Source organism: Myxocyprinus asiaticus, chromosome 10, assembly GCF_019703515.2.
Source record: "Myxocyprinus asiaticus isolate MX2 ecotype Aquarium Trade chromosome 10, UBuf_Myxa_2, whole genome shotgun sequence".
NCBI classification, from domain to species: Eukaryota; Metazoa; Chordata; class Actinopteri; order Cypriniformes; family Catostomidae; genus Myxocyprinus; species Myxocyprinus asiaticus.
In genome coordinates, this window is record NC_059353.1 from 20,068,766 (window position 1) to 20,085,490 (window position 16,725).

The 16,725-nt window shown below is 38.1% G+C and overlaps 1 protein-coding gene across 5 annotated transcripts in view; it reads left to right on the top strand.

The window, feature by feature from the left end:
- The window catches only part of LOC127446773 (mannosyl-oligosaccharide 1,2-alpha-mannosidase IB), a 146,281-nt gene that overhangs the window by 109,144 nt on the left and 20,412 nt on the right, over nucleotides 1-16,725 (top strand). For all 5 annotated transcript variants that reach the window (XM_051707965.1, XM_051707968.1, XM_051707967.1 and 2 more), the window contains 3 exons: nucleotides 14,488-14,582; nucleotides 15,266-15,389; nucleotides 15,475-15,568. In XM_051707965.1, the coding sequence (XP_051563925.1) occupies nucleotides 14,488-14,582; nucleotides 15,266-15,389; nucleotides 15,475-15,568 (313 nt within the window). The remainder of the gene's footprint in view (nucleotides 1-14,487; nucleotides 14,583-15,265; nucleotides 15,390-15,474; nucleotides 15,569-16,725) is intronic.

Below are 16,725 nucleotides of genomic sequence, written 5' to 3' on the forward strand. Positions count from 1 at the left end.
CTAAAGGTTTGCATTGCATGCAGACATGATTTTAGTAATGAGATTACACAGTATGAGTACCATAGTCTGCATCATTGAATCTGTTTCATGTACTTGGCACCATCTCCTGTCTCTATGCCCAAATATGGATGATTTTTGCACCGATCTGAACTCAGTCCAGTTGGTTTAGCATTCCATGACACTACATAATTTCCGATGACGTCATCTGATCCAGGAAATCTGATGTGTTTTCAGCCAGATTGCAAGATGCCAGATGGCCAGATGATGTGTGCACATTGTGCTTCATGTCAATTATCTAATGATCTATGCATCCGATTACCTTGTATGTGGGCTCATTTGAAATATAATCACCTCCTCCAAGTAATGGTATGTGATTTTTATTTCAGGTTTTATGTGACGTTATAAACAATTAAACAACACCTGTTCACATGAAACATAAATGTCAAAGACTAAAAAAGGCATATAATTTTAGTCAATGAAAGTAACGTAGCATTTTTCATAACATTGTCAAACTGTAACAGACCTAATTTTAATCAAATATTCAAACATTAGAAAAATGTATAAACTTTTATTCATTTAAACATGTCAATTATATGACACATACATAATACAACTGTCTTTGTTGTGTCAAAATGAGCTCCTGTAATAAAAGCATATAATGAATATACTGTAGTATTAGCTACTTTTTAGAATATTTTAGAAGTATTCTGAATTTTTCATGCTTAAATTTTTTTAGCCAGTTTCAGATATTGCATTGCATATTCACAACATAAATTACACAGTCTGACTTGGTTCAACTTCAACCGTTCATTCGTTTCATTTTCTGTGCAGATGTCAGCTGTAATATTACATATATTTTGTGGATCTAGTGATTAATCTAATCTAGAAATAGGTTGTTTGAGTAATTAACCCATTTGTAAAGCGATTAATTTTGCTGGTTTCAGCTCTTTCTGTTCACGCTGCTCAAACAGATAAATTCCGAACATACTGGATTATTGGATTATATGAATCAGTTCTTTCTAGATATTTCTTCTAAAGAAATATTTTATTTGTTAATATCTTGCAGTTGTATTTTTTTCTCATCATATTTACATCAACTGTGTGTTTTAATGAAAATAATTTCATTGTCTTCATGATGGACCAGTGATATTTTTGTCAGTAATTTCATTGACGAGATTAACAGTAGGAGCTCTTAACATATAAAGTGTTTTTGATTTTGTGCATCTAGATGACCAGTAGTGTTCATTTTGACATCCCAGCTGCAGTTGTTTGGTTGGCCACACTCATCAGAATGTAATGTGAGATACATGGTATGCTGGGCCATGAAATGATTTTCAGCAGATGAATGAGACAAGCTAATGGATTTGAGAAAATCCAACTTTGAAAACATGTTTTATGATTAATAGGATATTTATTTTATTAATAGTAACTTTATTTTATCTATCAGGAACTGATTTGACCGTGAATATAAGGCAGGTGGTTGGAGGGGTGGAAACAAAGGGGCTTGGTGACCTCAACCGAAGAGTAAATTCATTTCAGAGGCGGAGCAAGTTATTAAATTTCTGATGAAAGATTACAAAGACAAACATGGCACAGTGTGGCCAGGGACATACATCAAAAATGTAAATGGATTTCATGTTGACTTTATGTTGAAGGAAAGATGTCAAAAGCCTGTTGAATTAAGTTTGCTTTTTGACACTTTGTACATACAGGCTGGCTTTTTTTCATGCCTTGTAGACTCTAGACAGTGTATCTTTCTTACATACAGTAGTTGCATTTGAAGCCATGCAGTTATTTATCATTTCAATAAAATGAAGAAATCACTTTAAATAAAGGCAGAAAATGTGTTTGAAATGTAAATGTAAAATATACCGACTATCTCTGTTTGCTTGGAGATGAGATGCTTTTGGCTAAATGCACATAAACATTCTCACATATGGCAGCCTAATTTCTTCATTAGATGCCTGCTCTGTTGCTGGTATCTGATTGGCTGCGTTTGTGTCGGATTGGTTGTGTTCATTTCTATCTTGATTGGCAGCTTCCGATAATGCTGCCATGACGACGGAGAGAATAAATACCAAGGATGGGGTTTCATAAAAGGCTGCACAAACATACTGAAACCCAGAGAGGGAGAGAGCCAGAAATCCAGTTTTAACCCTCTGCAACCCTCTGTACAGACACTCATTCCCTAAATTTCCAATGTGCACTCAATAATCTCTTTATATGCCTCCATTACACATTTAAGAAACATTTGGGACTAAGGGTGCCATAAAATTTGTCTGTGTGCATGCACGGGTGTTTGTGTACAGAGAGCAGAAGCTGTATCATTGGGAATATCCATGATCACATCCTCATATGTGTAACAACAGGATCATCTCTGGTGCTTATGATCCACATCAACCAGATTAGGCTTCAGCAGCGGAATCTGCATTCTAGGAATTACACACACTCCCACAAACACGCAGTGGTCCAACTAGTTATCCCGAGGGAAGCACTCATTTAGCCTAAATTAAGTTCTCTCTCTGTCCCCTATCTTTCTCTCTGCTGCTGTCTCACTCTTTCTCTGTTCCTCATCCTTCTCCCTCCTTTCTTGTTTTCCTGTATTTTTGCTCTTCCCAGGGATGTTTAACTGCACTTTTAACAAATAGCGTAAAAAATAGGGCATTTAGGGACAAAATGTTGGTTTATAGATACTGATAAACTTATATTTCCCATAAATTAAATTAATTTTTTTAATTTTTTCTTACAATTAATCAAAGTAACAAGGTGGAACTGTTGAGCTTGATTAATGCAGTCAAAAAAAAAATATTTGTAAAAACTGAGAAAATGCAGGGATTATTTACTTATTATTGCCGTGCTGTAGATGAGGTCTAAAAAAGGAAAGTTGGTGGTGGTGGTGTTTTTTTTTTTTTTTTTTTTTTTTTTTTTTTTTTTTTGTTATAGGGGACAATCATGTGGTAACACAAAAAGTGGACACTGCTAAATGTTAAGTTGTTGGTCATTAGCATTAGCTAATAACTTACATTTTCTACGATGAATTGATAAATTCAACAAATTATGTCAAAATTATGATGTTATATGATTTTTATTGTTGGATATAGTCTAGAAGTTCAAAACCAACATTTTATAAAAGAACTTAATTTTAAGGGGGAGAAACAGACATTTCATGTGTGTATAAAAGAAGCTACTGTTCATATTATTTCTAATTATGTTAGAATATAGTTTATCTAACATATCTAATAGTTCTCACAACAAAAAAACATGGGATTGGTGCTTCTAATACTTAAAGGTGCACTCAGTAATTTTTTCCTCATTAAAGAAGTTTAACTTCTAAAGACATAAATTGTAATTTTGCAGTATGTAGGAAATTATGACCACTCACTTTAAAATGAAGACTCCAGTCAGTAACCTTATAAAAGCTGTTTCTACATGGAGAGGGTCCGCACATGGGGGCTGCAATGTTAGAATTACATGACCAGCCGAATACTACTTGCTTAATCTCAGTAAACGTCCTGTTATTTGACACTTTCACTCATTGATTAAAATCATCATGGCTCGGTAGAGTCACATGACGCTATGCGAGGTTCGGACGTGTGAACGGCGAGCTCTGCACACTTTGCTAGTTTTGATACTTTTAATGATATAAACTGGTGAGATTTGATACACCCTGATCTATAACTGTTCTAGGAAGACAACATGTCAAAGAATTCAAAATCCTCAGGCTGTGGAGACATTAAAGACACTTACGTGCTCAAGCTGACACTCCATGTCAATTTGGCCGGAGAGGTGAAAGAGATTTGGCGCGAATTGCTGAACGTGTCGGCAATGCTGACGAAGGTCGTTGCTGACTTGGAGGATCTTGCTGCAATACGTCGATCAATCATAGCCATGGAGACTAAATTCACTGAGATGGTTACAAGAGTGGTTGGTTGAGAAATGGATCGATTATCTGGAGTCATCGGAGAGGGAATTAGCTGCTAATCTGCTAGCGACTAAAGCAGACTTGGAGCAGGTTTGGGAAAAGTTGGAGGATATGGAAAATAGTAGTCTGCGGAACAACGTCCGAATTGTTGGAAATCCTGAGCGAGCAGAGGGTCAGAATATGGTGGAATTTCTGGACGGGCTCCTTCCGAGTCTGCTCAACATAACAGGCCATTAGCTGTGAGCTCACAGAGTTCCGGCTCAGTGATTCGCTGAGGGAGACAGGCCACGATCAATTCTGGCCAAATTTCTGAGATCATCCGATAAAGATCTCGTGTTACGCGAGGAGTAAAGGAAGGCTTTCTTGGAAGAATCGCAACATTTTTCTTGTTACCAGACTTCGCGAATTCGATGAGAGACGTGATTGATTCAAGGAATGCAAGAAACTCTTACATCAATGGAAGGTTGCTTTTGAACTGATGTTCCCGGCCAAATTGAGAATAGATGCTAAGGATGGCTGCGAAGTATTTACATGTCCCCAACAAGCATTCTCCTTCATAAAGTCAATGGAGTGAGTAAGTCGTTGTGTGATTCTCACATTGCAGCTGAGTGGGCCTGATTCACTGAACATTCACTTGACAGTCCAAGGAAACTGGCTGCCTTTTTTGTTTATTTTTGTGCTGGTTCGGCCTAGCGGCTGGAGTTTGTTTTGTGTAATAACACTCCTTCGGGACAGTGTTGTGGATGAATCTGCACGTTCTTTGTGCTTATGCCTCCTATTGGTTGGAGTTTGTTTTGTGGAGTATTTCTTGCAGGACATTTGATTGATTAGGTCATTTGCTGCACTCATGTAACAGTCGGATGGGCTGGCTCACTGAACATTCATTTGACTACCCAAGGAAACTGAACGGCTTTTTTTTTTTTTTTTTTTTTTTTGTGCTGGTTCTGCCTAGCAGCTGAAGCTTGTTTTGTGGAGGAACACACCTTCGGAACAGTTATGTGGATGGATCTACACGTTCTTTGTGTTTATCCTGCCTATTGGCTGGAGTTTGTTTTATAGATTATCTTTTGTTGTGTAATTCTGTCTCACAAAATTTGTATAGAAACACCGGACTTGAGCAATCCAGTGGCAAAGTTGTCGCGGGGGCTCTCGTAGGCGTACATGGACTGTTTGAGTTTAGAGGGATGGACGCCGGTTGGCGCTGTTGTGTGTGGGGTTAATGGGCACATTTTTCTTTTTTCTGTGTGTTTGGTTTTGGGGGAAGTTTGGGGGGGTTTGATTATTGCACTAATGTTGGAATGTGGTCTTTATAATTTTGTTTTTGACACACAATCTATTTTTTCTAATGTCAAATGTTAGTATGAGTGGATTGTCTCTCTCCACGTGGAATGTGAATGGGTTAGGGCACCCCATAAAAAGGAAGGTTATTTATTTTCTTAAATATAAGAAATATGATATAGTGTTTCTTCAAGTAATGCATCTTTCTCCGCAGGAAGCTAAAAAATTTGGGAAGATAGGGGGTGGGCATGTTTTCTTTAGTGCTGGCCCAAGTAAGTGCAGGGGAGTCATTACATTAAGTAAACATCTACAATTCAAATGTCTCAAACAGAGTAAAGATAGAATAGGAAGAGTCATTATTGTTTTAGCAGAAATTCAGGGGCAAAGGTTGATTTTGGCTAATATTTACGCACCTAACGCTGATGATCAGGGCTTTTTTTTTTTTTTTATAGATCTTGAAGATATGTTGCAAGCCACTGGCACCCATCATGATATAATATTGGGAGGAGACTTTAATCTGTTGATTGGCTCAGTCCTTGATCATAGTGAAGTAAAAGTGTGCAAGTTCCCTAGAGCAACATTGATGCTTCACAGGATGTGTAAAAATCTTGGTCTTACAGATATTTGGAGACTTTTGAACCTATCTGGTAGGGACTATACATTCTTTTCATCAGTCCATAAGATTTATTCTAGAATAGATTTATATAATATATATATATTTATAAGTCCCTCATTTAATCTGTGATTGACTGCTCAATTGGAAACATCTTAGTCTCAGATCATGCCCTGGTGAGTTTAGAGATGTTGCCACATACGGAGAAAAATAAATCATATAGTTGGCGCTTTAATGTATCCCTTACGCAAAATCCTGAATTCCAATAAATGTTCAAGGCTGAATTAATGTTTATATGGAGACCAACTGGTCCTCAGTGTCCTCTGTGGGCATGGCTTGGGAGGCACTTAAGGCAGTTCTTAGGGGTCGGATCATACAGTATGCCTCATTCATCAAAAAATCCAAAGCACGAGAACTCGTGGAGTTGGAAGGGAATATTTAAAGTGCCGAGGCAGAGCTGAAGCACCGAATGTCATCTGACGGCCTCAGAGAATTGAGTGTACAGATTGAAATACAGATATAATACTATTTTGTTGCGGAAGGTGGAGTTTTGGCTTTTCAGGGCAAGACAGTCATACTTTGAGTTGGGGGACAAAGCAGGGAAGCTTTTGGCTTGATATATAAAGCAGAGAGTGTTTTTTTTCTACCATTCCCTCAGTGAAATCTGCTAGTGGTGAAATTTTTACCTCGGCCATTGATATTAATAATGCTTTTAAAGAATTCTATCTTGATCACTATAGTTCCATGTCTTCGTCTACTGATGAAGATATTAGAAACTTTGTGTAACCATTAGAACTCCCTAGACTGAAGAATGAGCAAACAAATTCTCTTGATTCTGAGATAACCTTGGAGGAGCTTGGCGAGGTAATTAAGGCCTTGCCTAGAGGCAAGGCTCCGGGGCCAGATGGCTTTTCCGCTGAGTTTTTTTTTAGATCTTATGCTACAGAATTGGCTCCACTTTTGCTAGAAGTTTATACGTAATCATTAAAGAATGGAAAGCTTCCGCCAACCATGACGCAAGCCCGGATCAGTCTGATTCTTAAAAAGGACAAAGATCCAAGCGAGTGAGAGTTACCATCCAATTTCCCTGATCCAGCTAGATATAAATATTGTCAACATTTTTGGCTAACCGATTAAGTAAAGTTATGACATCTCTTATACATATAGATCAGGCGTTTCATCAACATCATGTGGTCAGTGGTGAATGATCAGGCTCCGGTCACTGCCATCTCACTTGTTGCCAAAAAGGCGTTTGATATGGTAGAATGGGATTATCTTTTTAAGATTTTGGAAATATATGGGTTCAGGAATACTTTTATTGGTTGGATTAAGTTACTTTATAGACACCTGGTAGCGGCGGTACGAACAAATTGATTAATTTCATATTTTACTCTGGATAGGTAAAAAATCTCTTTCCCCATTATTGTTCTGTCTTGCCCTGGAACCATTAGCAGCCGCGATAAGAAAGGAGGATGATTTTCCAGGGGTGATGGCGGGAGGTATGGCGCATAAGCTTTTGCTTTACGCAGATGATATTTTATTATTTGTCTCCAACTCCACTAGATCTATGCCTTGCCTCCACATAATTATTAATTCCTTTTCTAAGTTCTCAGGATACAGAGTTAATTGGTCTAAATCTGAAGCTTTGGCTCTGACAGCATACTGCCCGGTAATGGCTTTTCGGTCAGGCGCCGAAAAGTATTTGGGTATTTTATTCCCAGCAAATTTGTCTGATTTAGATAGTTAATTTTGACCTGTTAATAAAAAGGTTTTCGAGTGATGTGGGCAGGTGGGCTTCATTACATTTATCTATGATTGGGAAGGTTAATGTTATTAAAATGAATTGTATTCCAAAATTCAGCTTCCTGCTACAATCTCTCCCTATAGATATCCCCTCGCTTATTTAAAGCAATTTGATAGCATAGTGAAGTCTTTCATTTGGAATGGTAAACGTCCCGGATTACATTTCAGTATGTTGCATAGGCAGATAGACAAAGGTGGGCTAGGCCTATCCAAGATTTTGTTTTAATATTATGTATTCGTCTCAGACATTTGGCCCATTGGTCGCTTCCACCTGAGAGAGCCCCTCCCTGGTTTTGTATCGAACAGGAAGTTCATGCCCCTATTTCGGCATTGCAAAGCCTTTCTATCAAACAAACCGGAGAAGTTAAGTTACACCCCATTATCTCGCATTTGCACTCGGAATAGACAAAAGTGTCCAGAGTGTTTAATTCAGACATTTATTTAAATGTTGCTTCAAGCATATGGCTGAACCCCAAATTATGTATTATAATCCCCTTTCTGCTGGACAGAGTGGATTGTGAGGCAGGTTAATACGCTCGGTGACCTATATGAGAGTGGAGTGTTGAGATCCTTTGATATGGTTCAACATTTTGGGATTCCCAGGTCTCAATTCTTTAGGTATTTACAGCTGCGCCATCTGCTCTGTACTATTTTTGGGAGTAGCATACACCTCCCTAAAGTGGCAGATACTCTGGGAGTGGTGATTACTGCTTTTGGAAAAGGTCATGAGGCATCAGTGTATTACTCCCTGCTAATTCAGAGACTGGGAGACAGAGCTTCAACTTCTCTCAAGAGATTATGGAAGAAATATTTAAACTTGGTATTGGAGGATGGAGTGTGGGCTAGGATTCTAAAAAACGTCGTCTACATCTAGAGATGCAAGGGTGTGCCTTATGCAATTTAAGATTTTACATCGATTCTATTGGACCCCCTCTAGATTTTAAGACCAAGCCTATACAGACTCACCCACCTGCTGGCAATGCCAATCAGAAGATGGGGACACAGCCCATGTTTTTTGGTGGTGTGTTAAGATCCAAGAATTTTGGTTGAAGGTTCAGAGTTTTTTGTGTGACGTATTGGGCACTCGGGTTTCATTCTGCCCCAGACTCTGTGTTTTAGGCGATGGGGCGGTCATTAATTTTGGGGATAAATACATGAAAGACTGGGTCCTGGCCAGAGTTATGATTGGCAGGGGTTGGAAGTCCGCTGGAGCGCCCTCATTTCAGGAGTGGCACACGGAGATGGGCAGGGTGGCGGCATTTGAGGGAATGTTGTATAGAAGGCTAGGTATGCTGGATTTGTTCAATAAAAAAATGGGGCAACTCTTTGGCCTTTCTGGAGGGTTCTCGGGGAGGGGCAGTGGAGGGAGATTTGTTGTTTTAATTGTATTTATTTTTTTGTGTGTTTCCTCTAGTCTGTTTTTAAATTGTATTTTATTTATTTATATATTTATTTTTGTCTGTATTTGTATGTGTGTATACTTTCATTTTGTATTGGACCAAATGCAGAGGGAGAGATATATAATTTGATATAACTTGATTCTTTGTGTGTATGTTATGTTCCTTCAATACTGTTTTTTTTTTTTTTTTTTAAATCAATAAAATGTTAATATCAAAAAGTGTGGCCACATGATGTAGACGTTATACATTTTGGCATGTATAATGCGTGATGGAATAACTTACAAACCATATCTGTTTAAAGTTATATCAAATACTTGGTTAACAAGATTTTGTTGTCATGAAAATGAAGTTACAGCATAGGATATAACTTTACACTTAAAAGGTGGGTGGGGAATTTTGTCACACTAAAATCATGTTGACATGTGCAGTGTTTATCATGTGGCTATACAGTACTTTTAAAATAATGTCTATTTTAATGTTTATGGATTGGCCCCATTCACTTCCATCGTAACTGCTTATTGTAACCGTAAATAAAGGAGGGACGAGTTGAAATAATAATAAAAAATTTAAAAAAAATCATCATGGCTGTCTGTGAATACTAAATTTCTACAATGGCATCTGAAACTGAAAACTATTGATTTTAAATTATGGTACATCCAAGCCACTAGGTGTCAGTGTAAGTCCAAGATGACACAAAGACAAAAGATAGTGAGTGTAGAGTCACTAACCAGTGATTGAGTAGTATATTGGCGTAGAAGTTCAGCATCCTTTCACTGCGTGTTGAGAGTTAAACTTCGATTTGACTGGTTCCATGTAATGTGTGTCCAAAGACTATCAATGAATAATGTCTCTTTTAATAACCTTTCTGTTCTTTACAGTCAGTTGTTGATCAAAAACAAACATTTAATTCTTATCACGAATAGCATGGATGAGGTAAAGAAGCCATTAGAGTCCTCTCTCATCAGTATTTGCTCATTTACAGATGCTCTTTACAAAATTACCAGTTTTCTTAGAGACTGTACAGATTTTTATAAAATCAATGTAAATACTTGCATATATTACACATGGTGCATTAAACAATAAACATGTAGCAAAATATAATATATTCAATATATTATCATATTTATTGATGGAATATATGAATTTGTACTTTTTTTTTATTTATTTTTTTTATGTTTTTTCTAAATGTACCTAATTAGAAGGACCCTTGTATAATTATCAGCATTAAATTGGAAGGGAATTTTTTTCATATGTAAGCAAAATGAACATTAAAAACAAAATATACCAAAAGGAATCGATATCGAAACTAATTGAAATCGGAATCGAATCAGGAAATCTGTATCAGTACCCACACTGTGTGTGTGTCAGAAAAATAACTCCTCGCACATCCATTCTAGTGAATTGCATTGCATTATAATAGGCTCTGTGTCCATAAGATGAGCTGTAAATAGAAACATCAGCAGTAGCATGGGTACCTGTACAGTCTGAATATCAGAGACATTTTCTCTGATACATCTTCATTTTATCTTTCCCCTTGACAAATATGCAAATAAGAATGTTAACACAGGGTTTACAAATTTACAGTGTGAAACATGAAACAGGATAACCCAGGATTCCATTTATTCAGGCTTTAGAATGAGTGAAAAGCCCTAATGTAGATAGTTCTGGTTATTAATGTTATGAATGTCCACTAAAATCTCCTCTGAGCATGCTAAAATCCACTTAGAAGTTGCGTCTCAATATTCATGCCCTTTACAGCACCATCGCTACAGCCATCAAAGCAACAAAAAACTTTAAAAAATCACTGCCGTATTTCAAAAGTCCGTAGGTTTTAAGATAATATATATATATATATTAGTTGAAGTCAGAAGTTTACATACACTTAGGTTGAAGTCATTAAATCTCATTTAAGCACTCCACAGATTTCATATTAGCAAACTATAGTTTTGGCAAGTTGTTTAAGACATCTACTTTGTGCATGACACAATACATTTTTCCAACAATTGTTTACAGGCAGATTGTTTCATTTTTAATTAACTATATTACAATTCCAGTGGGTCAGAAGTTTACATATACTAGTTAACTGTGCCTTTAAGCAGCTTGGAAAATTCCAGAAAATGAAGTCAAGCCTTTAGACAATTAGCCAGTTAGTTTCTGAATAGGAGGTGTACTGAATTGGAGGCGTACCTGTGGATGTATTTTAAGGCCTACCTTCAAACTCGGTGCCTCTTTGCTTGACATCATGGGAAAATCAAATAAAATCAGCCAAGACCTCAGAAAGGTCTTGACTTTGTGGACCTCCACAAGTCTGGTTCATCCTTGGGAGCAATTTCCAAACGCCTGAAGGTACCACATTCGTCTGTACAAACAATAATACGCAAGTATAAACACCATGGGACCACGCAGCCATCATACCACTCAGGAAGGAGATGCATTCTGTGTCCTAGAAATGAACATAGTTTGGTGCGAAAAGTCCCAATCCCAGAACAACAGCAAAGGACCTTGTGAAGATGCTGGAGGAAACAGGTAGACCAGTATCTATATCCACATAAAACGAGACCTGTATCAACATAACCTGAAAGGCTGCTCAGCAAGGAATCAAATCAAATCACTTTATTGTCACACAGCCATATACACAAGTGCAATGGTGTGTGAAATTCTTGGGTGCAGTTCCGATCAACATAGCAGTCGTGACAGTGATGAGACATATACCAATTTACAATAACATCAAATTAACACAGCACAATTTAAACGGAAGAAGCCACTGCTCCAGAACCGCCATAAAAAAGCCAGACTACAGTTTGCAAGTGCACATGGGGACAAAGATCTTACTTTTTGGAGAAATTTCCTCTGGTCCGATGAAACAAAAATGTAACTTTTTGGCCATAATGACAATCGTTATGTTTGGAGGAAAAAGGGTGAGGCTTGCAAGCTGAAGAACTCCATCCCAACCGTGAAGCATGGGGGTGGCAGCCTCATGTTGTGGGGGTGCTCTGCTGCAGGAGGAACTGGTGCACTTCACAAAATAGATGGCATCATGAGGAAGGAAAATTATGTGCATATATTGAAGCAACATCTCAAAACATCAGCCATGAAGTTAAAGCTCGGTTGCAAATGTGTCTTCCAAATGGACAATGACCCCAAGCATACCTCCAAAGTTGTGGCAAAATGGCTTAAGGACAACAAAGTCAAGGTATTGGAGTGGCCAACACAAAGCCCTGATCTCATTCTGATAGAAAATGTGTGGGCAGAACTGAAAAAGCGTGTGCGAGCAAGGAGGCCGACAAACCTGACTCAGTTCTGTCTGGAGGAATGGGCCAAAATTCCAGCAACTTATTTTGAGAAGCTTGTGGAAGGCTACCCAAAAGGTTTGACCCAAGTTAAACAATTTAAAGGCAATGTTACTAAATACTAACAAAGTGTATGTAAACTTCTGACCCACTGGGAATATGATGAAAGAAATAAAAGCTGAAATAAATCATTCTCTCTACTATTATTCTGACATTACACATTCTTAAAATAACATAGTGATCCTAACTGACCGAAGACAGGGAATGTTTTCTACGATTAAATGTCAGGAATTGTGAAAAACTGAGTTTAAATGTATTTGGCTAAGGTGTATGTAAACTTCTGACTTCAACTGTGTGTGTGTGTGTGTATATGTATGTATGTATATATATATATATATATATATATCACGATGAACCAAGCTGCTTCTGCTCTGACAAGAGCAACAGATCTTACCATACTTGGAAAAGTCTGGATCATGAGTACAAGGCATTTTCCAGCCATTTTTCCAGTGCTTTTTTCTGCTCAATAGCACTTGGTGAGATTGCGGAGCTGTAGTCAGAAAGTCTCCCTGAATCACAGTGATACAGAAGAGCTCTGTAGAGAAAATAATTGTTTAGTGCATGGTTGACATCTACTCCACATGCCAGTCTGCTCTGTCAGAAGGGCGAAGACACTTTTTTCGGTGTCTCTGCTGGTATGTGAGTAAACTCCTCGTAAGTGGACATAAAAAAAGTATTTATTTTATCTAAAGCAACTTGCAGTACATGTATTACAGATTGTCTGGATCATCTTGGGGTTAAAGTTAACATGAAACGTGCATTCACAAACCCATTTTAATTCCTTAAAGACAAATGGCTGCGCAAACTAGGTTATTCAACAAGATGATTGATTTTATCAGTCGGTAATTGATTGGATTGGACTAGGCCATTAAATACCTGAATGGAGCCAGGTCTGAATTTGGGTTAGCTTAAGATTCTGAAGATTGTTTTGTGATAGCTCAAGGATCACTTCTTGCAAGGGATTCAACCAGCAACCTTCCATTTACCAACTCTGAGCTTCACTATGCCACACCAAAAAGATAATTTTGTAAAGGGCAGGTTGATCTTTGCTATGAATATGAATGTGTCCATATGCAGCAGTATTATTGTTGTTAAACTGCAGATGTCTGCCAGATGCACGGTTGAAAAAAAATCTATGCTGAGGGTGAACAAATACCAGTGCCGCTTCTCACATCAGTCAGTGAGTAAACACGTGCAGGTGTTTTTCTTTGGGTATTTATTCTCTGTGACATTGTATGTTCTCTCTCTCTGTAAGGGAGTGTGTGCAGTCAGTTCCCCTCTACTGGGTTTGTGGATGGAGTTTATCCCCTCATTATGTCGGAAAAATTGTGTTACAGGAGTGAATGCACCTTCAAATCAAAAGAAAGAAATTATAATTTGCTTAAAGTGAAGCCTGTTTTTAGGGCCATCAGGAGACACTTTTTCATTGTGACAATCTTTTCATAAAATAACACAACAGGCACATTATTTATACAAAACCTTTATACAGGGACTAAGGGCTGGGCAATATGGCAATTATATATTGCTGCTACCTGTATGTTATAAAGTGTCAGCTGTTAGAGATCTTGCTATTTGTAAAACTGTGCGTGGTATGGGCATGGCTAACAGTGCGCAAGCTCCACATTTTACATGTTTGTACTGTATATAATTATTGTCAGCAATCTAACAGAGTAATATGCATTATGGTGTGACTGGTGTCAAAATAAAAGAAAAAGAAAAAATATTTATGAATATACCTGGTGTCGTGCATGTTTCCTGTTCTTTCCAACAGCAAAGCACTTAAAATCGACATACTCGTAATTACCACTTCAGAAGTGGGAAGTAGGATAATTCTGATAGCACATGAAGGCAGCATTATATTATGACAATTAATCACATTCCACCCCACCCCTCGTTCGCATTACTGCAATGCAAACAAATCTAATTCTCATTAATGTGATGCTGAAAAAAAAAAACATATAATAGTTCAGCTTGAATTGCTCAAATGGCAGGAATGTTCCCTATTACTGTCTGGGGGAATGTTTAATTGTGCTGGCTTGATTCTTTCTGTCTACGTGTTCGCTTTTCTTTGTCTCCCTCATGTTTCATAATGTATTTCTCTTCTCTCTGTGTTTTTGGTAGGTTTTTAAGGTGAAGGCTGTCCAGCTGGCAGAGAAGCTGCTTCCTGCCTTCAACACCCCAACAGGTATCCCCTGGGCCATGGTCAACCTGAAAAGGTTTGTCACATCTCTACAGCTATACCAACCTTCCCTTTCATTCCTATATCCTTTTTCTCTTTTTATTGCTTTCTTTCCCCTCTCATCCAGCCTCTCATCTTTCTCCTACAATGTCTCTCCTCCACTCATTTTTCCCGCTAAGGGGTTGCGACATAATGGAAGGCTGTTGGACCTCATGCATCTGTGAAGATCCCTGGAGCTTTCATCCCGTTTAACATGACTTTCCACATAATTTCATTAGAATGAAATGAAAATTGCACAATTAATCTGCGAAGTGCATTGTGAATTTACATCAAGGGTTTTTTGTGTTTATGAAGGGAGGAGGTTCAAATTGAGCCAGACATGGCTTTTGTGAATTAATTGGGGGTTTAAAAGAAATTGCTCTGGAACAGACAAGACCACCGTGTTTTTCAGGGTGTTTTTAATTCCAAAGGAATGAATGGCGCTGTGTTTTATTAATTCCTACTCATGTAGAGCAGACTTTCAGAGTCAAAACAGGCACACATACACACACACACTAAGCAGTATTAAGTGTATGCTGTTGCATTCTGAATGGAAGTGAAAAGGATGCATTGTTGCAGTTTGACAAACTTAGCTTGCTATAATTCTTACGTATATAAAGGTAGACATTTGCTTCAGGCTAGTATGGAACATTTTATACATAAATGTCATGTCTGTTTCAGTGGAGTGGGGCGTAACTGGGGCTGGGCGTCAGCCGGTAGCAGTATTCTGGCAGAGTTCGGGACGCTTCACATGGAGTTTGTGCACCTGACATATTTGACAGGAAACCCTGCCTACTATCAGAAGGTACAAGAGTGTGAATGACTGTTAATCAGTCCTTGTAATTGTGCCCTGCTGTGCATTTACGTTTGTATTGTTCTTCACCCATCAGGTGATGCACATACGGAAGCTGCTGGCTAAAATGGATAGACCCAATGGGCTTTACCCAAATTATCTGAATCCTCGGACAGGACGCTGGGGCCAGCGTGAGTACCTCCCACTTACATCCTCTGTGCTTCACAAGCAACTCTGTCTTCAGCTCTAAAAGCTTCTTGAAAAGACTTTGAGGGCAATTTCACTGAACAATTGCAGCTTTTGCGCATCGAATTTCAGCACAACAACCTGCATCTTATTCACTAACCACCCTTAATCTAGTTTAGCAGGCGCAATCAGTGCTGGAAGCGCTGCATTTTTAATATTTTTAAAAAAAATTTAAGTCATTGTCATTTTAGTGCAAGCCTTTCTTTGTAAATTAGGCTCATTATAGTTTGTGCTTTTATTACAAAACTCAAGTGATGTTTGCCTGGCAAAATAAACATTACCGCCCGATATTACCACCTGAGGAAAGCAGGCGGTAAACTTAATTTTATTTAAAAGAGATGTTTGTGTATATTTTCTATCGATCATGTCAGCAGTAATTCGTTAGTAATGATTAAATGATTTGAATAGCGGTATAATCTGGTATATATTTAGATCAAGCACACTTTCTGCATGTTAAAGAGATGATTCAGGTGTCTGGATCACAGTAGTGGAGTGATGCTGCACAGTCCCGGCAGAGTGAGCCAGATCACAATGCAGTGGTCTGCTGCATCATCTATATAGCGCTCCAAACCAGCCCGCAAGATTGGACTTGTGTCGTGCCGTTTAGCACAGATTTTGTGGACACGTTTGTGCCGTTGTCTGATCTGCATAATTCCTTTAGCGAATCAGATGCTAAACCATTAGGCAGCTACTTTCTAAGGCAGCACAAAACATTTTTATAACACACAGATAATGGGTGAAACAGTGGATTCAGATCTATTCTTTATTGATGTATCTCGACCATGTATTAAATGGATTTAAATGTATAATCAGCATTTCAGCATCAGACTCTGTCCACCACCTTGGATGGAAATTTAAGTGCTGTAACAGTGAAAAATACATTGCCTTAGATTTTGGTCATAATGAGTTGTCGTAGGTGCGGTTTGAACAGAATGCGTTCTTGTGCAAAAAAATAAATAAAATTTAACCCACCATCTAAAAAAAAAAAGTGCAATGGCTGAAAATGAATGTTTAGCGCATGTCTACATAGAAAACCAACTGAAAAACAGTGCAGGCGGATGCAGAAATAATCACTAGAAGCAATTCAAATGAATTGGATGAT